Here is a 22,300-nt window from a genome sequence, read left to right on the forward strand (position 1 = left end):
TTTATACTCTGTGCTTGAGGACTTTTACAAACACCAGCCCTTTCTGGTTCTCCCTTGTGGATTTTTTGTTTCCAGTTATGTAAGACATTGTGCTTTCTCACCATTTCCTGTAATACAGGAAATATGACGCAGGCTTTGACACATGTCCCGGGCCTGACCAGGCCACACATGCTCCTTTACAGATACCCGTAGCGTCTCCTCCGTAGTTCTCACAACTGGATGATTGCAGTTGCCAAACCGTTTGCAGCTGTGGAGTTAACTTGTGGAAGGCCAGCGCTGGCTGATTGTGTGACAGCCAGGTTATGCTAGAAAAAGACCTACTTTCGCACGATGTACTGTCCGACTTGTCCAGGTTTAGACTACGGAACCAAACTGTAGTGTCTCACAGTCCTACAAGTTCTCATAATCCTTTTCGATTACGTCGAGGGACTTGCCCTTGGAGCTAAAAGGCCTTAGGGCTTTGTGTGCAAAATGGTCGTCTGTCAGTTTAGCTTGTGTCCTGGATGTTGTCTTTGCAAAATGAGAGTAAGCTCCACACATTATGTGGAAATGTTGCTGGTCTGAAGGTGGGTCTTTGTCATCATGGGCCTTTGTTCTTCTCAAAAAGGTTTTGTATTTTCCATGCCAATCAGGGCGTTAAGTTGGCAGCACATGGCCCACACAGCAGTGGCAATTTGAAGAAGACGAGAGCTCAATACTGCTTTTCCTAATGCAGGCATAATTCTCTACATAGAAGCAACAGCTGGAGTTTGCCAATCAAAAAAGTGTTTGTTTGTTTTAAGGGATGCACAGCATATTGTACCTTTTTGTGTTTTCACTTATTAAGGCTTGTGGGGTTTGTGGTGCAGCTACCTCAGTGTCTGCACTTAAAGTAATGTATGTAGCATTTACAATTGTATTCCTTTTCCATTTTGAGTCCACATTATTTTATGTATTTTCAATCAAAATTGTTAATTTTGTCGAGACAGAGTCGACCAGCAACTGGTTTATTTGAGTAGAGAAGATGCAGCAGGCATAAATCATGCACCTGCTACTAAACCATGTGCTCATACTAAACAGGCATGATACACACGTCTTCTTTTGTGTTGATCTTCATCGCCTCTCTTTATAAACGCCTGATGATGCTTTTCCCCCCTTCTTATAGGTGTGCCTGAATCGACAGTGTCAGAATGTCAGTGTCTTTGGTGTGCATGAGTGCTCTGGGAAGTGCAATGGACGTGGGGTGAGTGCAAAATAGCTACTAGCTCAATATTTAGTGTTAAATGATACACTGTAGCCTGTTAAACAGTGCAGCACCTCTGGGAGGACTCTGCATTTATCTATTTAGTCCCTTTTTGACCAATTGACCAACGTCAAGACCGACTTACTGTCCCGTAATTGCACACAATAGCAGAGCAACAGTGTATTTACAGTGCAACCTGTGAGTTATGGCAGATGCTCCCATTCTGTACAATCAATCTTCATTGTCTCACTGAGGTTAAATCAATCCCATTTAACAGCATCATTTATGGTGTACTTAAGGTGCTGTCCATCATCTTCTCACTATACAGTGAGGGTGAGACACAGTGCAGCGCTGCAGTAAGACAGCACAATGCTACTTTGTTTGCAGTATAAAAGTAATAAAAACTATTCCTGCCGAGAAGTGATCATCTCTCCGTCTTAGTATTTCTTATCAATAATTCAACAGGGGGTGTTTATGTTTTATTTATTTTGTTGTTAAGTTTACAGAATCAGAAACGGCGCCGGAGATTCTATAAAATGAGAAACCAAACCTGCGATCCTAAAATTGTATATTCCTTAAACTTTGTTTTTCTTGACATCTTTTAAACTGAACACACACCCCTGAACCAATGGGGAAAAAATAACATTGTTATCCTCGACAACAAAGCTGCCAGTTGATGTCCCCGCTGCAATACAAAATAATCACAGAGAAAATACTTTGCAAGTTCAGAGAAATGGTTTCCCATTAAGAGTTTGGACTTCTTGAGCTGCATCTTCTCCCCCCTCCCCCCACCCCCCCTGCAGAAATATCTGCCAAATCAATTTGTCTGCCATTTTCTCAAACACCTCCCACAGTACGAGACCTGACTGGAAAAGTAGCGATTATCCAAATTTACTGTGGGAGTTTAAATAATATTGTTTGCCTGCAAGTCAACTCAATTTATCTTGCCAGGCATGTATTGACTGCATTCAGGTACATCGGTGTCTATAGTTGTTGCTTTTCTATACTTCACACGCCCATATAGACATCGACAAAAGAAAGGATCCAAATGTGAAGCGTAATCTTTTCTGAATGATCAAATATGTTGATATGACTAACTGAAGATGGAGATAGTGTGTGTGTGTGCATCTAATGCAACAATCAGTCAATCTTATTACCATTTCAAAATATATGAGATATCAGACATAGTAAAAACTGATTTTACAGTGTTTATAATATCTCTGTATGATTATTTTTATATGCATCTTCAGCTCAACAGGATTCTAAATAATTAGGTGCCTACTCTTATTTCACATTGAGTGTGTAATTCAGGAGAGACAGATAACTTCCTTGTGACAAAAGATAAAAGTATGAGATTGTATTTGCTTTGCTGTTGGAACATTTCCCAGATAAAATCGTACCTCCCTCTGAGCCCCCAAAGTGCCTCTTAACCCCGGTGCGAGGAAGTGTCAGTGGCCTGGAGGCAGGGAAGCCACTTGACTGCACGCCTGTGCTAAATGTAAATCCCCCCACAGCTTCACAGCTCCCTCTGCAGCTCCCTCTCTGCTCCATCCTCCCTCCAACTGACAGCTGGCCTGCGTTACCTCGCCAGGGAATCCTCCTGGATCAAACTTCAGCGCTGGAAACCTGAGGCTTTACGGGATGGACTCTCCCATGCACATGTTTTATCTATTACGACTCTCAGTACACACACATGCAGAGCCGGTGTCCTCTTTTATTAAAAGTCACTTTGACTAACCGAATGGGAGCGGTGTATTTATGGAAGAAAACATAATTACGTTTTCATCTAGTTTGTATTGGATGGACCCATACATGATTTATATCTGGAGTTTAGCTGGTAGGAATACAAATGCTTCTTGGTGCTATTTTATGCAGGTGAAAAGGAGTATCAATATTGCTCATCTCATCTCATACAGTACAACTACCTTTCTTTTCTTTTTTGCAGGTGTGCAACAACAAGAAGAACTGCCACTGTGAAGAGCACTGGGCGCCTCCGTTGTGTGAGAAAACGGGCTTCGGTGGAAGCATCGACAGCGGGCCAATGAGACTGGCAGGTAGTGTGGACAATTTCATTTCCATCCTCACTTCTCTCTTGCTTGAGTCACAAACTGTGCTGCTGACCGTGGCCCAGTTGTAACGGTGTCTGTGTCGTGTCCTGTCATTCTGTGCTGTAGATGTGCGTGTGTGTGTATTAATGTGCGTGTTGTCATATATGGCATCAGCCGACAGTGTGGTCATTACTGTGGCGATCCTGGTCACCCTGATCAGCCTGCTGCTCACCACCATCATCCTCTTCCTGAAGAGGAAGACTCTGATGCGCCTCCTCTTCACCAATAAGAAGAGCACCTTGGAGAAACTCAGGTGACATGTCTCTTCACGAAAACAAAACAAAGAGCCAGTGAGGTTCGATTGTGCGTCAGTCACATGTTGAGAGGCTGTTTAAATATGTAGATTATTGGATTAACACCACAGGTTAAGTTCTTGTTCCTGCGATCTTGTTTTAAAGTGAAATTCTTAATTTCTGGTTGGATCTAATATGGATACAACGTTACATAAATACATAAATAAAAATAGTTGACTATAATAGGCCTTTATACACAGTATATAATAATATTTCTCTAATATATATATATTACCGAACATACAATTAAATCATCCATTTAAGAAAAGTTACAAATACATATATATAAATATAAGTTAATTATAGATTTTAGAAAGTTGGAGGTTAGACTTTTTTTTTTTTTGCCAAGAAAATTGCAATCACTGCATCTCTAATATATAATAAAAACAAAACGTTACAGATTGCACCTTTAACTTTGTGTGTTGCACTTATAGATCTTTGGAGGCCAACAGGCCCACCAGCCCCGTCAGGACTCAGTCCATGTACAGGCCCACCCCACAGCGCAAGCCTCCACCCAAACCCTGTGGAGCCAACATTTATAAGGTGAGTCACAGCCTCCACTATATCTGTCACTGCATTAAACAATGTGTCCACAGTATGTTCATATGCACCCATATGTTACCTGTAAATGTGTGTGTGTGTCCGTGTGCTTATTTCTGTCACGGCCCCCTTTTGATTGATTTTGCAAACCCCATTAGATGCCTTCACTAACATCCAAGCCTCGGTTTAGAGTTATCACGCTCCCAGGCTTGTTGACAAAACAAGATGCCGGATAATTGATTGGGCCTCACTGTAGATATCTCTGTCTCTCCATCTGAGAAATATTAATTGCGGTTCTTTTGTGTGACGGGAGGCTGAGAAACTGTAATTGAGAGATTGCTCAATTTAAATGAGACTCAGGAGGTTGTTATTTGAGCCCCTTTAATATTTTGTTTGTGATTTAAAAAAAAAAAAATAGTAGGGGGAACAGAATTGATTGATTCAGGTGGAGGAAGAAAGCAGGTTTTGGTTTGTTTGTTGGAAATGATCAGCACTGTGTGTGTGTGTGTGTGTGTGTGTGTGTGTGTGTGTGTGTGTGTGTGTGTGGATGGTGTTTGCAGTGTCCTGTATCTGCAGAAACTGTGTATAAAAGTGATATTTATATCATAATTGAGCGTAGAGGGTCATCAAGTTCATGTTTATTATTCTGTCCACCAGAATGACTGTTTGAAACAGCCTGTCCATTCGTATTATGGTGACCAATTCACTCGCTGATGTCCAGATGTCAGTCAGCTTCTCTCTTTGTGTGTGTGTGTGTGTGTGTGTGTGTGTGTGTGTGTGTGTGTGTGTGTGTGTGTGTGTGTGTGTGTGTGTGTGTGTGTGTTGTCCAGCAGCCAAATCCTTTCTGGCCATTTTAGGCGTTATCGGTTTGTTCTGGAGCGGAGGGGTAACAGCTGTTCAGGACATGTGGTCAGACTCTGGCTTTCACAATTTCAAAACGTCATATCTAATAATATTGTTCTCCAGTTTTATGGCTGATTCTGACATCAGCTAATTCACACTAAAGACACTTTTATGTGTGGAGCGGAGTTTTACTTTTTATGCCCTCACTAAACTTTTAATATCTCAAGTGAAAGCTTTTGAGTAATCATTACACAAGACGAGGGCTGCAACTAATGATTACTTTCAGGATCATTTAAGCCATAAATGATCCTGAAAATAATACTCAAACAAATACTCCACACCTTGAGTATTTGTTTTGTTGATCTAATATTCAAAATGTTGTCTCTAAGGTGTCAGAAAAGCTGTCTTAAGTACTTCTTCTTCTTCTTCTTCTTCTTTCATGATTGAAAAGTGTAATATATGTGAATTACAAAGATGTACACATTGACACAGATACGTGACCCTAACCAGGCACTACGTGACACGTGCTACTCAAACTAGTTCCCCCGTTAGATTTGTTTTGGAGAATTGTTTCAGCGCTGCAACATGTGGAGGGTACGAGATTATCTGAGGGTGTTGAGAGCGGAAGATACAAAGTGGATATGAAGTCGGATGTGAAAGGCCCTTTTCACATTTTGACAAAGCAACATCTTTTGGTTGTAAATAATAAAACAAATGACTACTTTGGTTTCAGGTGGCTTACCGGGACACTTGAACACAACGGAGATTGTTACTAGTTATTAGGAACACCTATCACAAAAGCCCGTACGCTGCAGCCTCAACAGATAAACGCATTTAACTGCTGGAACTGCTGAAAATAACTTCCTCTCATCCTCTTTTCCAGCCATCTCTCCTGAGTGCGGAGCCTCTTCTACCCCCGCACAACTTCCACTCGCACAGCTTGCGCAGACTGCCCCTCTACCAGCCTTTACACATCAGCCAGCCCATGCCGGTGTCTCTGAGCGTGGGCCATCCCATTCTGCCTCCTCTGCCAGCCCACCACAGGGTCCTGCCCGCCCACACGTCCCTCTCACCACCTCGAGTGCCGCCTTTCCTCAGTCTGCCACGCCAGCAGTCGTCCTACAGAGTACACCAGGTTTGTGCGACTCGAGCGTTCATGAATTCTAAGGCTGTAGCTTTTACTTTGTCATAAATTGTCTTGTAATATTTTATAATGGTAATTCATTTTTTCTTTTTCTTAGCTTTAATGGAGCATATATTCGGCACAGTCCATTAAATTCAAGCTGTGTGTATTTAACTCCACATTACTCCTGACCATTTTCTAAACCAATACGCAGGTTTCCGCATTGATCTCCTGCAGTATGTTCTGGACAACCATTAATATTATTGCATTTTAATGAAGCGTGAAAAGGAACCTGCTGAGACTTGAAAGTGTCTGGAAACAGGTCACAGAGACAAATTTGTCTCCTTTTTAAATGTCAAAATTAATTCTCATTGGAGCTCACTAATTCTTGGTGGTGAGTTTAAGGACAATCTGACATCTGAGATTTGAGTCGGCGCCCTAAAAAAAGCATCGCAATCATAGGCATATCACGGGGTTTTATGGAAATGTTCAAATCTCCACTTTTCTTTGTACTTTAATGACTGAACACTTTAAAGGTGAGATTTAAAGTTAATTATTGACCTTGGAAACAGTTGCTGACGAGCAACTTTTAAGCCAGCGTGGACAAGAAGTCCTTAACTCGTTTCTTTGGTGGGGACAGATACGATATACACTGATGGGCTGAAAACAGCGATCATATGCAAGTGTCATGGTGTTTATAGCTCCAGAACAGCCACATACTGAGATCATTTATGATTTATGAACCATCTCTGTAAAGCAAGTTTTAGGTTTCATGATTTTAATACTAAAATTCACGAATCAATGGAGTGGAGTGGATGGTAGGAAATCAATCTGAAAACCGAGGTATAGTTTGCTGTAATGTAAAATTTATGCAAATTGTAGTTAATGGTGTAAACCTTAGACAGCCACCTGTATGGTCATTTGTAAAGGCTGTAGCAAAGCGTCGGATACCCGGAATTACTGCATTTCTGCACTGCGGTCCGCTTGCTTGCCCACATTATCGACTGCAAAATTCAATCCGTCTCCCTCCCTGCGACCCAACCCCCTGAGTAAGACGTTACTTTCTGCTTAGCCGGCAGTATTGGATGCAGTGGAGATAGTAAATCCATCTGTCTGGTGGATTTGGTGGTGCGTCCAAATCCTGATGCGTTCCTGTCCCAGCACAGCGAGGAGAGTTGTGTTGGATGTCGACACAGCAGGGTGCACAGGAGAATTCAGGGATGCCTGCTGCTTTAAAAAAAAAAAAAAAAAGATGAAGACATGAGCTTTGTGATGTGACTGTCTCGCCGCTGGATAAAGAGAATAACATAATCCCAGATGTAAAGCAAAAGCATGAAGGAAGGACGTGCAGAGATCCAATTATCATACCGCCAAGGTTAATCGTTCAGGTGAGCGGCAGCAGTGGTACTGTACTGTACTTGAGCAGGTCCTGAGTATTTCCATCTTCTGCTTCTTTATACTCTCACTATTATTTTTGGGGGCAAATATTGTACGCTGCTTTTTACTCCACTCAATTAATTTTACAGCTACATCAGAAAAATATACAATAAGCTAATAAAATACAAAACTTTGGTAAAGTTAAAATTAAAGTCTATATTTAAAATGATTCTATATTTATAAAAACGAAAATTAAAAAGCAAAGATAAGAGAAAAGTACTAAATGTACTCCATCTGTATGTTTCAACTCCACTCAGTACTTGATGATGCTTTTGTACTTTTAGTAGTAATAGAGTATTTTTTACTATTTTACATTCTTCTACCCCTGCGCAGCAGAAACAACTGGCTTTATATCCAGCTCTGGATGCTTCTGTGGCGTCCATGCAGCACATCGCCCTTGATTAATATCACCTCAGCCAACTAAAGGTGCACTTTGGCTGAAAGGCTACCGCTCGCTTTATAAATAAGCTGCTCGCTGACCTGCCAAAACAATGAAACTCCACTACCCAGCTAATACGTACTAGCTCATTTCGCTGTAATGAAACAGATGGAGTGAGTAGAGACGGCACAGGGACGTTCAGGACGTCAATCCTTCAACAGAAAGTGTATTACAAGCTCATTGTAATACCTGACACAACCTCCGCTGCTGTCTGTGCCAATATGTCTCATTTTAAAATACTGTTTCGCAGGCTATCTTATGCCGCTGTGCCAATTGCACCCCATTAATGTCGAGGTGTTTCCAGGGGAATAAAACCTCTCCTGCATCTATTCCAATTGAGTCAGTGCAGGATAAGAAAACATGTGAGGGAGCCGGGATCCTGCTCCCGCACAGACCCGCTCGTTATTATCTTGAAACATACATATCAGATACCTGTGGAGTCAAATGTGAAATAATGAATGAAAAAAATGTGAAGTAAACAAGCTAAAAAAAAAAAACCCCATGTTCAGATGCTCTGCAAAAGCAGAATGCAGCATCCCACGTTCCAAAAGTGTCATCTTTACTGGAACTTAGAAAAATGGCTTTGCTTTGGGCCAGACGACGACGCATTTTTCAGTTCCTCCGGAGGGTTTTGAAAGGTGCTTGTAAGCCCAGGACTCATAGATCTTGCTCAAAGCCACGGAGGACAGTGTAATCCTTCATTTTGAATTAAGATATGTGAACGCCTCCAAGACTCCGGTTACAGCGTGAGCCTTTCTGCCAAGAGCGGCATTAAAATGCACATGGGTCCTGAATTATTCTGGCATTTGAGCGGATGCATCTGTCCGTTTTTACATCTTTGTTTTCCGTCTGTGCACTCCTTTGAAGAAGAAAAAAAAAAAAAGAAACAGGCCTGCTTTTCATATCTGGAGGAGTTGTTGTTCACTTCACTTAAACCTTCCATAACTTACACGTGTCAGGAACTAATTTGTACTTAAAGATCACAGTGGGTGGTGCACTGTATGTGCAAAGTCTGTGTTCAGTTTATATTCACACGGATATGCTCTAATTGGATCACACGGATCCCCCCCCCACATACACTCTAAACAAGTAAGAACAGTATCCACATGGGACTGTGTTGCACATTCAGAGTACAGGGGACCCGCTGTGCCGTTAACCGATGATATGATTAAAGCATCTTAACATTTGAACCTCTGTGACGCATCTGAAGAGCTTTGTGCTGCCGTGTGAAGAGTTTTGCACACAACATATTTTTCTCTCAGTAAAGAGGCTTCTACAGTGCACCTTAGCTAATGAATATTACATGGCAATATAATTGAGGCTTTTGTTTTAACACTGACTACCACTAGATATATACTCAAGTTGTGACATCACTGACTTTGTTTCATATAGAGCCGAAACAATTCAGCAAAAAGTGCCTGAAATGTCAATATTTGCTGCTTTCATTAGTCCATCTACGATAGTTAAAATACATATCTGTTGTTTGGGACTCGTTGGTCACACGAAACAAACAATTTGAAGACTTCAGCTCGGGCCGTGGGAAGTTTAGCTCATCCCTTTATAGCCCAAAAGCGAAATGGTTTAATCAATGAAATAAACCGTCAGAGTCATCGTTAATGATTATTGTCGGTCCTAATTCGATAGTCGCCTCACTTATGCAACAACACACACTTGCAAATGTTCACAAGTATGTGGAGACAGTGACACTACGTCCATATGTCACTGTTCACCATGCTGTATAGAGGGTTAGACCAGGGCTCTGTCTCTGCATGAGGGGTGGGGGGGGACATTGTCATGTTGAAACAAGAAAGCACCACGCGTCTAAAAGATCATTATTTGCTGTAGCACTAAGATGTTCCTTAATTGGAATTGGGTGACGGGGATTACTACATACTTACAGCCATAAAGAGAAGAAATGTGTTGCATATTAGAAAGAAAGAACTCGCAAACCAAAAAAATCCCCGGCCACCACTCAAAGCCAACTCTGAGACCTTTTCAATCATGCAGTAAAGAGAGAAGGCAGACTTCATCGCTAAGGACCCTTCAGAGCCCCCTTCCCCACTCCTCCCAGCCTCTCCCATCAGGCAGCAGCTACTTCGCAGCTCTTCTGGTCAAAAAAGTGAACTTACAAAAACTCTATCGTTCCCACTACAATATCCATTTCCAAACAATGCAGCCGTGCTCACCTGCTCTCATTTATTTATGGGGTTGTTTGTGTTTCAATGTAATATGTTGTGTCTTTCTGTATGTTGTTTGTGAGCTCCTAACCTAAGACACATTTTTGATTACAAATATAAATCTCCACCATGTGACAGTCCTGCTGAAGTGAAGCCGGCTCTGTGTGTGTCGCACAGCGCCTCACACTCACACTCACACTCACAGTCCGTATGTTGACGTGACAAAACTCAAGTCACGTCTTCACCGCGCTCATGAATGTTTCATGAAAGTCTCACCCTCTCTTCTCCGTGTGTGCATATAACTTTAAGTTTGCCCATATATTCCTCTTGAGTGTGTGTTGTGGTGCGGGGGAGGTTGTGTGAGTGTGTGTGTGTGTGTGTGTGTGTGTGTGTGACGGTAGCCGGGGCTGCTGGTAGCAGATGTTTATCACTGCCTCGCCCCCCCTTGCTGTAGATTAGTAACACATGATGGCAACTCGTTCAGATAACCTTCTACACTCACACACCGCTGCCGCAGAGGTGGCGGAGACAGAGGAGGTTTGGGATTGGTCTGGTGTTAGCTGAGGGAATAGAGAGAAGATAACACAGTGCCCTCTAGTGAAACGTGTGCGCTTTTGTCTCCAGATAGCTGTTACACAGCTTATCCATATTCAAAGGGAGGTAGAAGGTAACGTGATATATATTATTCAGGTTTCCTTTACACTGCGTCTCAAGGTAAGAGTAATGAGATTTGTGGTGGTGGGGGGGGGGGGGGGGGTTTGTCAATGTCAGTTAGCAAATAGGATATTTCAATCATGTTTAAATACCAAGTGAGTAAAATGCAAATCTGCATTTGAAAGATCAATTAATTCTGTTATTCCTCAAGACACATAAACCTTAATCATGCACCTGCGTGCAGTAAATGCTGGGGGGTTTGAATATAGGACAACACTATTATTTAGCATTTTATATATAAACATAAGCACATATACAGTATTGACCTTGATTTCTTTCTTTTTTTCTTCAGGATTTTAGAAAGCCGAGTCCCCCCCAGAAGCCCCTGCCTGCAGACCCTCTAGGGAGGAGCTCTCGGCTGGGTCACAGTGGCCACAGCAGCGGGGGTCCACTTCCCCGGAAATAGACCCCTCCCCATACCTATCCCCACTGTGCCGAGGCCTCCACCCAACATCCCTTTACCCAGCAGGTCAGTGCAGCGTGACAGGAATGTCAGACGTGGAGAACAGAACGGCGTCGGCTTCATCTCTCCGTTAAAAGTGACGAAGATGTCCGACACGTCACAGCTTTATTCAGACAGGATATGTGTCGCACGGGGATGGGTTTCACGTTATTGTGACTTCTGAAGCCTTGATTGTTATAATTGTAACTATATTTTGTGACTTGAAGTATTTTGTGAAGCACTTTGTAACCTTGTTTAGATACGTGCCACACAAATAAAGTTATTATTATTATTATTAATTGAGGAACAGCATCTCACTCCTATTTGCTCACATGCTGTACGTGAAGTGTTTTGCTAGATATTCATTATTTTGTACCCCTGCATGTTCAGGCTGCTGATATTATTATTATTATTATTATTATTATTATTATTATTGTGGCTTTACACAGCTTTTCACCTCTTTTGCGACGCACCGCGTAGAAATAAAACATTCAACATTTTTGCATTTCCTGTGACGTCACGTGTTCATGCTTCTGTTTCAGACCTGTGCCGATGTTGCCCTACAGACCACCAAAGACATGAGGACTGCTGAGCTCGTGACGTCTCGGACGAGTAGATCTGCTAACGACAGACGAAGACTTTCTTGATTTGCACTAACGCTGAGGCTCTGTAAGACCTTTTGGACATTTGGAAGTATCACAGAGTTTCCAGTGAAAGGGGGCTAACATCACATCTCGGTGCTACGCCTTTAAAAGGTGCTTTGTTGTCCTCGCTCAGGTACCAATGAACTATTTATCTATTTAAATATTTAACTGCGATATCACCAGTTTGTGCACAGGACTGTCTGATGGAGAGTGCTGTTTCCCTCCCCCCCCCCCCGGGAAAGGTTTAGGAAACATATTTTCCTTTTGCATTCTTTGGTGATTTTTATACTTTTTTTTTCTCAAACTAAATGCTGAAATATAAGATGTTTTTATAACCAGTTGCTTGAATATTTGAAGCGCAAACAAAGAGAGTTTTTGGACTAAAAGGGAAGATAAAAGGGAAATGGAGCACAACTCGGCACATTTTCAGTGTAGCTTGTGAGCCATAGAGCGCTGTTATTTATTCAGTTTTTCATATTTTTATGATGTATTCAATACCAAATGCATCTTTTCTATCTCTGTTGCCACGGTGCTACAAAGTAGATATTAATCAAATCTTATTTTTAAATTAAAAACAAGTCATTAAACCCTCACGATACGTTTTGTGTGGTGGGATTCAGCTCATTTTACAGCCTCTCAGTCGGGCTCTTTCATTACCTTATAAGTTCACTTTCACGGCAAAGTACTAAAGAGCAGAAGTACTTCTTCACACATATTTCAGCCTGGCTCTGACACACCGCTCGGGGCGTGCGTTGGACGCTCTATCCTGATACTGGCGAGAGTCTCCGCACATTTGACAGACGGATTGTGTTCCAGAGTATTACACCAACACCAAATAATTCAACATTAACTCTGATGTTTGTATGTTTAACATTCACGCTCACTTTGTCCTCGAGTGTGCGAGCCAAGCGGGATGACTTCAGCGCTGTGAGCTTTCCAAGCTTTTTTCCACATTTTGTATGGTTTGAATATTCTTGAACTCTGAGATTATTCATGCATTTTACAGCCACGTCTTCAGATTGGGAGCTTGGCGTTGCACTTTGAGTTGGCCAATTTGCGTGATGTTATTTGTTGTTGACTTGCTGTTATACGAGGAGGGATTCAACTGGTAAAAAGCTTTACAGCACAGTTATTTGTCAGTGTGTCCAAATGCAGTGTTTGTCTGAATGAGTAATTATTTTTTCTTGTTTTGGAAGTGTTCAGATGTGTTCGACAAGTCAGAGTAACCCGCTCTCTCCGCTGGAAAATATGTGTTATGTTATGTGTCATTTAGTCGTTAAATGTTTATGCCATTTGTAAATCCTAAATGTACTGTGTTTATTTGCATAACTGTAACTCGTTTAAAAGCCATTTTAAAGTGTAAATACTGTATGTCAGATATCATTTCCTTTTTTTTATATATATATATGTGTGTCTATATATATATATATATATATATATATATATGTGTATATGTGTATATGTATATATATATATATGTGTATATATATATATATATATATATATATATATATGTGTATATGTATATGTATGTATATATATATATATGTATGTATATATGTATGTATATATGTATGTATGCTATATATATATATCTAATATATATATATATATATATACTATTATATATATCTATGTATATATATATATATATATATGTATGAACTGCTTTGAGGTCGTGGTGAAAACATGATTTTGAAGATTTCAACCAGAGACAAATGTTTCAGGATGACATTTAAACTGAGAGATTTTATTGATGAAATCAGAAACCAAATAAAAGTTCCTTTATGACTGTTTATAACAAGTTGTTTTAATTGCTTTCTCACTTTAAAACCACAAGTGGCTGTTAAAGAGATAAATAAAGGTTCATAAGAAAAATATTTTCACCATTTGATGAACATCAATAATGAACTGACGCCATTTTTGCTGGTTTGTTTGAGTGTGCCAAAAGCTCAGTCTGCTAAATGCAACCTGACACATAAGAAAGCCACCACGACAAACCAATTCTCTGTATCTTAAAATTACACAAAAATTATTGTATGTTTTCCACAATCAAGATGTTGTTTTTCACATAAGGGTGTGCTCTCCCCATCATGGTTGTTCAACACTGCCACCTGTCGGACAACACTGGTCATTACAAGTCCTCCAGTGTTATCGCGCTATCTCGCCTTAATGTGCTCCATTAAGCCACAGGGTGAAGTCGTCCTTGAGTCCTGATTAAAGACCAGCTCTCCCCCAAACATGTGTTAACTTTGACCACTACTGGGAAGGAATACAAACACAGGAACACCCTTAACCTCTACACTGCCCTTAAGAGTGAGCTAAAGTAAGTGATGAAACAAAACAAAATAATCCATGTCAATTTTTTTTGATCAACTAAAAACAGCCACAGATTGTTTTAGAAAACTAAACAGAATTTAGTGATATTTATTTTTATAGGAAAAGTAACGTTGTGGCATCATAGTAATACATAGTAGGGAGCTTCAAAGTGTTACTGTATAATGTTATAATTTACTTTAAATGAGGAAAAAGTGGTTTAATAGAAAGTGGTTTTAGTTTGAACAGTACCGGTTATCAGCCACTAGTGGGCGCTAAACATTTACCAAACTTGTACTAATGTTAGTGGGAAGGAAATGTTCCAACATGATAAATGTGTTTATATGCTGCTTCACCTAGCGATAGATGAGAATATTGACCTTCACACTCTCATTTCTCTACGGTAGAAGTAGTACACCCGTTGTTTTGATACTGTTACCCAAGGACATTTATTATTTTATTTGTTGTAAAATGTGAGAGCAGACATTTGTGCTAACCTCATAGTTGTACAGGTTCTCATTTTCTGGCACAACTGTTTGTTGTTGGATGTAGAAATAAATCATCTCAGTTCCTCAACCATTGCAATAATTAATTTCTTAATTACTAAATTAAACCACAGTTTGATTATTAAATGCATTTTACTTCATGTACAGCTTGGGGTCTTTGCATGTGAGCCAGTTCTCATTGTAAACATCAGAGTGTGTGTGTGTGTGTGTGTGTGTGTGTGTGTGTGTGTGTGTGTGTTGATGACCGCTCTTCTATGGGATTAGCGGCCACATGACAACACTGGGCTGGCCGCCTAGAGAGCCTTTCATTTGGCTTCACTTGCAGAGGCGGTCTGTGTGCTGTCCAACAGTTTACTGAAAGCTGGAGATTTTGGTTTCTTTGGATCTTTAAATGAAGTCTTAAGCGGACAGTCTGGGAGCTCACTTGCGATGGCGCAGGACATTAACGTTTTAACTGAAGAGGACTATTTTGAGAGGAAATCGCCCTGTTGTTCAGACACAGAAGCTTTGAGCCAACGGGACAAAGAATATGATGATATTTTGGAACTTAATCAGTTTGATGGACTGCCTTATTCCTCCAGGTTTTACAAATTGCTGAGAGAAAGGAAAGAGCTGCCAGTGTGGGAAGCAAAATGTGAATTCATGGATACTTTGGCCAAAGGACGGTTTGTCATTGTCAGTGGATCTGCCAAAACTGGGAGAAGTTCTCAAGTGAGTACTGTGGGACGTTTGGCACTTTAGATTGTACTGCCAAGGAAAATAGTGCACATTTAATTCATGCAACAATTTAGTTACAGGGTGATATTCAAAGTGGGGAAGCATCTGTAATGTAAACTTGTCACGCTCCTATTTTGAAACAGATTCCCCAGTGGTGTGCTGAATTCTGCCTGTCAGTCCAGTTCCAGCATGGCATGGTGGTTTGTACGCAGATTCACGCGCAGCAGGTGGTCGATCTGGCCTTAAGAGTGGCGGATGAGATGGATGTCAACATTGGTCATGAAGTCGGTTACAGCATCCCTTTGGAAACATGTTCCACTGATGACTCAGTCCTCAGGTATTTGGCAAAGCAGCATTTCTTACTTTCAAACTATCTCTCTCCATCCCATTCTTTCTCTCCTCTTGCTGGGATTCCAATAAAGCACAGTCATGACACACACCGCTAAATCAACCCCCGCCTTTTCTTATTCACAAGAGAGGAGTGAACAAAAGGCCCGAGGGGACTCTTTTCAGGGGCTCCACAGCTGCTCTGGCTCCCATCTGCCCATATGTCACACTACCTCATGTGGGTCCCCCATAAGTCAACTGGGGGACAAAGGAACCCAGAACATTAAGGGGGGGAAAGATCAGATACACAGGCAGCCAGCGTGGCCGAAAGGATCCACTCCTCAGACTAATTAGAAGAGTAAATTATAATAATAGAGGCAAAGCTGACGTGTAGATAAAAGTGACTTTTATTCAGATGCCATGCGGAGGTTCCTCTCTTTATAATTAAAGAAACCCCAGCATGTATTTCCAGGCATTATGAGTTCTATTGTTTATTTATGGTTTGAGCGAGGGGCAGGCAAAGTAACTTTTTCTTTCTTTCTTTTTCGACCATGGACTGTAAATAAAGTTGTGTTTTGATTTAGAATCTTTTTCTTCTTATTAAGAAATTGAAATACATTGTGCGTCACTGTTTGCTCCCTTCTAATGTCCAGCATCATTTTACGACCCACCGCAGGTACTGCACAGATGACATGCTCCTGAGAGAGATGATGTCAGACCCTTTGCTTGAGCGTTACGGCGTGATCGTCGTGGACCAGGCCCACCAGAGGACCGTAGCCACCGATGTGCTCCAGGGTCTGCTGAAGGACATCGCCCTGCAGAGGCCGGAGCTCCGCGTCGTCCTCCTTACAGCTGTCGAACCCGGCCCAAAGCAACTGGCCCATTTCACCGGGTCAGCGGCGCCTCTGATTCGCCTGGAGAGCCCGGGCGCGGGGGAGGTGGTGCACAGCAGCACGGGCGACGGCTACTTCTGCTCTGCTCTCCGGCTGGTGCTGGAGATCCACCACTCCGAGGAGGAAGGAGATGTGGTTGTGTTTCTGGTGACGACGCAGGTAAAAACCAGCACTGCGTGACTGACACAGCAAAACTAGTGAGAATAAATGTCTTCCTCTGACTCTCTTCTTTGGTTTCCCTCCACCAGGAGATAGATCTAGCCCATGACATCCTGTGTCATGAGGGACACAGCTTACCTCCTGACCTGGGCGAGCTGCTGCCCGTCGCTGTGCACCCAGGCCAGCCTGGGATTCTACCAATCCTGGGGGAGGAGGAGACAGGCCGGACCCGCAGAGTGTTCCTCACATCCAGCCCAAACGAGGACTTCTTCTGGGCTGTTGACTCAATGAACTTTGTCATTGATGCCGGACTTGAGAAAAGATTTGTAAGTTAGTCCGTATTTGTTCCAGGGTTATAAGTCATATTGCTGCTAATGTAGAAACCCACCAGAACTGGGCATGTACTTCTGTATCTGTTTTTTAATTTGTTATTATTATATTAAAAAGCAAGTGCCAGAAACACTTTAGATAATAAAAATAGAATATTTGCCTCTGAAATTGAGCGTAGTTGAAGTATTAAATGTACTTCCAAGTTACTTTCGACCAACTGTATATAGTTAAGGTCAACACACTGTGATGCTGTTGCAGGTTTACAACCCCAGGATCAGAACAAACTCTGTCATCATTCAGCCAATCAGCACGGGTCAAGCCAAGAGTCGCAAACAGCTGGCCGGTCCAACAGGTGATGAGTTCAACTTTTACAAAACACTTTTGATGTAAATCTCTGGCTGCTGTCTTGTCTAAAGGGAATCTCTCTCTCCCCTGTAGGAAAGTGTTTTTGTCTGTACCCAGAGGACAGACCGCTTCCTCTGGAGACACGGCCACATGTTGAGGAGTCTGACATCACGTCCACGGTGCTCTTCTTGAAGAGGATGGAGATCGCTGGTCTGGGCCACTGTGACTTCATCGACAGGCCGGGTGAGATTTACACACAGTCAATAAAAAGTAAACATGGAGAATGTTTCTATGGCCCGTTGTGTTGGCTACTCTGGTGTTGGACTAAATTTCACATCATCCTCGATGATAATGAGATGAATTTTGGGTTCAGTCAGTTTGTTCCCTTTTGTTGCGACACACAGGAACTTTTTTTTTTTTTTTTTTTAATTGGAAAGCAGTGAGCCGTGCCTCAGCTGAACTGGCAGCTCCTGTTCTGCGAGCATCCTTTTAGAGCTGACCTGCTTCCATGTGCTATTGTTCCCCGGATTTATTCACCCCCAAACACACACACACACACACACACACACACACAGTGTTGGTCTGTGGGAGTGTAGAGTATAATAGAGAGCATCTAAGGTGGATGTGTTTCCTTCCTCTCACTCTGTCTCTCTGATTCTCTGTCCATGTCTCTTTTGTTTTGTCGTGACATTCAAGGAAAAACATGTTGGTTGCAAAAAAACAGAATAGAAAATCTCATTTGTAGCACGACACACTTTTCATTTTGCATAGTGATGCATGGCAGATGTTGCTGAGGATTATAAAATCCTAATCTTCTGCTGCCTTTTTACCCCGAGCGTGCCCACCAGGGTGCCTCTATTTCTGCAGGGGGTCACCACGTTAGATTACAGTTTAGACAGCACAAAAAAATAGAAAGATAATCCAGAACAATTTAGTCAAAGTGTATTTGTATGTAATCATTCCTCGTCTACAAATTGTTTGCACTCTGTCACCTCACCGCTAGAGGCCACTAAATCCTTCACATTAGACTTTTAAATACTAAACCGTGATAAAGTTTTCTGCAGAATATAATACAAATGTATAATCTTAAAAAAACCTTTCCAACCCAGATCCTGGAGGGTTAATGCAGGCTTTGGAGGAGCTAGACTACCTTGCAGCTCTAGATAATGACGGCAACCTGTCTGAGATGGGCATCATCATGTCCGAGTTCCCCTTGGAGCCCCAAATGGCAAAGACTCTCCTCGCCTCCTGTGAGTTCGACTGTTTCAGCGAGGTGGTCATCATCGCTGCCATGCTAACAGGTAACATGTGCTGACCTGTCGTTTAAACAAATAACCGTTAGTATGTTGTAAACAGCAAATCCTAAACATCACATTTTTCCCGTGGATTCTTTTTTAGCACCAACTTGCTTCACGGTTCCCTCTGCGGACATGAAGCCAGAGGCGACCCAGTGCCACATGAAGTTCCAGCACCCGGAGGGAGACCACTACACCCTTATCAATATCTACAAGGCCTTTAAACAGGGCCAGCAGGATCCCGGTGAGTGCGTCACACACACACACACACACACACACACACACACACACACACACACACACACACACACACACACACACACTCACACACAATAAAATAAAAAAGCAAAATTATAAACAGGATTACATTTTTTAGAATAATTATAATAATCTAAGGATTATGAAACATTTGTGGCAATATTTGCGTAATGACATAGTGGACAGTAGAGAGAAAAAAAACAAATTTTCACACACATTGTTAGATATTGATTGTGCCTTCCTGTAATCATCTCCTCTTCCCTCGTTAGGCTGTAATGTGGAGAAGTGGTGTCAGGATTTCTACCTGAACCACGCTGCTCTGCTGATGGCGGACGCTCTTCGTACGGAGCTCACCGACACTCTGAAGAGGATCGAGCTGCCCATCTCAGTGCCCGCCTTCGGCTCCCGAAGCAACACCCTCAACATTAAGAGAGCCCTGCTGGCAGGTTTCTTCATGCAGGTCAGAAAACAGAACTTTATTGTCCGACAAAAACATAATTTAATTAATAGAACAACACCGACAGCTTAAAACAATACGGTTACATCAGACACCCGGCGTCCTGCTGAAGACTCTTAAAGGCCATTAAACTCCTTTTAAGTAGAATTAATGCAGCAATGTGGAGTTTGCTTTAATCATATGTTGCACTTTAGTTTCCACTATTAATCACCATAGAACATGGGCTTATTGAAGTGTTCAAGAGTTTCTTTTCATTTAGTAAAGGTGATTAGAAATAAGCAGAAACAATAATTTTCCTTTTTTATCACTAATATTCACAACTGACAAACATAATTATTTTTATTGAACTGATTTTTATTCGTCAATTGAATTGAATTTTCCAAAAACCTTCTTCCACAACTTCCACTGTTAATTCACTATTTTATCCGACTGCTTTCAGTTCTTACGCTTCATCTGACATCTTGTTTTAGTTTCTACACATAAACTGGCACTATTTTCTTGCAGGACCTCCACTTCACCTGAAACTCCTAGCTCAATTCATCACTTACACTTCAACTCCTTTCACTGCTTAAACTGCGACTGCAACTTTACCTTATTTTAGCATTTTGAATTAAACTTCGCTCAGAGCTTACACTTGAATCGACACTTCAACTTCTGTCAGTATTTGTATTTTGACTGCCACTTCAACTGTTTCAGTATTTCAAATGTTTCAACTGCAAAGTACATTTTCTTCAGATAATTTATCCTTTTCTTCTCATCCGTTATTGGGCTGATTTATGTGTATTGTTCAGGGCAAAGTCTCAGTGTGTATATATATATATATATATATATATATATATATATATATATATATATATATATATATATATATATATATATATATCTGTATAGTGACTCCAGTCCCTTTTTTCTTATTTGGAAAACCATCTGACTGTGCCTGGCTGTGATTTCCCTCAGGTGGCGCGGGATGTGGATGGATCTGGGAACTACTTCATTCTGACCCACAAGCATGTGGCACAGATCCATCCTCTGTCTGGCTACGGAGCCAGGAGCCCTAAACTGGGCCTGCCTGAGTGGGTGCTGTTCCACGAGCACTCCTTCTCCGAGGACAACTGCCTCCGCACTGTAACCCACATAACACCGGAGGAGTAAGTCTCAGCCTTGTTAACATTTCAGCTTTATTTTAAACTGTGTCCACTTGTCACATAACTGACCATATGCAGTGTTGTTGACCAGACTGCAGTCTCTTGTTGGAACCCAGTAGACCAACCCCTCGTATCGTCACATTTAAAAAAGCTTAAATGTAATCAGACGGACACATTCCCTCTTGGTCCAGATGTAAAGCCTCAGTTCAGCAGAAACTAGTCATGCTGGTTGTGAGGGGAGGTATCCTAATCCTCTTCTCAAGTATCAGCTAGTTGGCGAGGGGGATTATGGATAGCACAGATCCCTGGGAATGTGGAGCTGCAGCTTAATGGAGGAAGAGAAAGCTCTGCAGCCTTTGTCATGCTCTCTTAGGTTCTACATCTTGAATTGTGTCAATCCGTTCATTGCAGTTCAAATAATGTGAGGAGCAGATATTGTCAGTAAGTATCTGTAAGTACTGTAAGTCTTTTTCTCCAATAAGAAAGGGAGTAATTCCAAAGCAAAGCGAATTGAAACAAGTATGGTTCGGTTACATTCAACACTAAAATGTTTGTTGCATTTTACCAACAACATTGTCCTCTCTCTTACTAGGTTCATTCAAATGGCACCACAGTATTTTTTCTACAATCTGCCACCTAGTGAGAGCAAAAACATCCTGCAAAACATTTTGAACCATGGAGCTTCTCAGTACCAAGAGAAGAAACCTGCAACCTCCCAAGAGGAACCCAAGGAGGAGCAGACTTCTGACCGCTGCGTCCTGCAATGACTGGCTGACCCACTGTATGGCACAGAAGCACATTGTCTGGATAGTTGAGTTATTGATCGTGTACTTTTCATTCCTCATTCCTCAGTTATGTCACAATATTATATTCTGTTTGTTTAATAGTTTTACAAAGGGACTAATATATGAAATAAAACAACAATAATTGCTGTTCGGTGTCTTGATTTTCAGTGCTCCTTTACTTATATTGGTATTTAATCCTCCTATTCAACAGACAAATCTGGTTACTAAATTAAGGATAATTTGCTTGTGTTTTAAAATGTCAAATTTGATTTTACTCAAGCAAGGTTTATGATTTAGGTCCACTGTCCCTGCTGACATTGTTAATGATTGTGTGGCTCCTTTTCACATCTTACCTTCAGTCACCCACAGCACCGAGGGTCCGGCCTGATTTATGAGGTGCAGGGACAGTGTGGACCCTCCTGCAGCTCCATCTGGTGTGGATCCAGTTCAGTAACAGTGAAGTGACCCAGTTCACGGACACTGCATTGAAAACATAATGTCCCCTTTTGTTCAGTGACCCGGGCTGAACGGTGCAGCGCCTGACCCACTTAAAAGTTATATTCCACATTAAAATGTCTAAAATGACCAGACGTGTTATATATTTTATTGTTCACTTACATAATCCCAAATGTTTCCAACAATTTATTTTCAAACTTCCTCATTTGAAATCTAGGTAAAACCCCTTTTTATTTGGTCGTCTGTAACGGCGCGTACAAATTGCGTTAGCATTGAGGTTCTCTGTCATAAATTGACTTTATATCCGGTTTTAAGCCACTTTTTTTAAA

The 22,300-nt window shown here is 41.6% G+C and overlaps 2 protein-coding genes across 3 annotated transcripts in view; both read left to right on the forward strand.

Moving 5' to 3' along the window:
• The window catches only part of adam12b (ADAM metallopeptidase domain 12b), a 73,071-nt gene extending 59,680 nt beyond the window's left edge, over window positions 1-13,391 (forward strand). Inside the window, exons 18-24 of the mRNA XM_029450242.1 lie at window positions 1,145-1,222; window positions 3,168-3,276; window positions 3,445-3,583; window positions 4,058-4,166; window positions 5,890-6,141; window positions 11,189-11,365; window positions 11,881-13,391. Of these exons, the coding sequence (XP_029306102.1) occupies window positions 1,145-1,222; window positions 3,168-3,276; window positions 3,445-3,583; window positions 4,058-4,166; window positions 5,890-6,141; window positions 11,189-11,302 (801 nt within the window). The 3' untranslated portion in view covers window positions 11,303-11,365; window positions 11,881-13,391. The remainder of the gene's footprint in view (window positions 1-1,144; window positions 1,223-3,167; window positions 3,277-3,444; window positions 3,584-4,057; window positions 4,167-5,889; window positions 6,142-11,188; window positions 11,366-11,880) is intronic.
• A 702-nt stretch (window positions 13,392-14,093) lies between these two features.
• On the forward strand, window positions 14,094-21,662 carry dhx32b (DEAH (Asp-Glu-Ala-His) box polypeptide 32b). 2 transcript variants are annotated; one of them, XM_029450053.1, is made up of 12 exons: window positions 14,094-14,308; window positions 15,386-15,515; window positions 15,665-15,858; window positions 16,525-16,900; window positions 16,990-17,226; window positions 17,489-17,582; window positions 17,669-17,818; window positions 18,685-18,876; window positions 18,974-19,114; window positions 19,398-19,588; window positions 20,543-20,733; window positions 21,323-21,662. In XM_029450053.1, exons 2-12 carry the CDS (start codon window positions 15,447-15,449, stop codon window positions 21,495-21,497), a joined length of 2,010 nt encoding a protein of 669 aa, XP_029305913.1. In that variant the 5' UTR covers window positions 14,094-14,308; window positions 15,386-15,446; the 3' UTR covers window positions 21,498-21,662. The 2 variants fall into 2 exon arrangements, with proteins under 2 accessions (XP_029305913.1, XP_029305912.1); XM_029450052.1 differs by lacking the exon at window positions 14,094-14,308 and having other exon boundaries at window positions 15,002-15,515.
• Window positions 21,663-22,300: the final 638 nt, after the last annotated feature.

Source organism: Cottoperca gobio, chromosome 15, assembly GCF_900634415.1.
Source record: "Cottoperca gobio chromosome 15, fCotGob3.1, whole genome shotgun sequence".
In the NCBI taxonomy this organism is placed as follows: domain Eukaryota; kingdom Metazoa; phylum Chordata; class Actinopteri; order Perciformes; family Bovichtidae; genus Cottoperca; species Cottoperca gobio.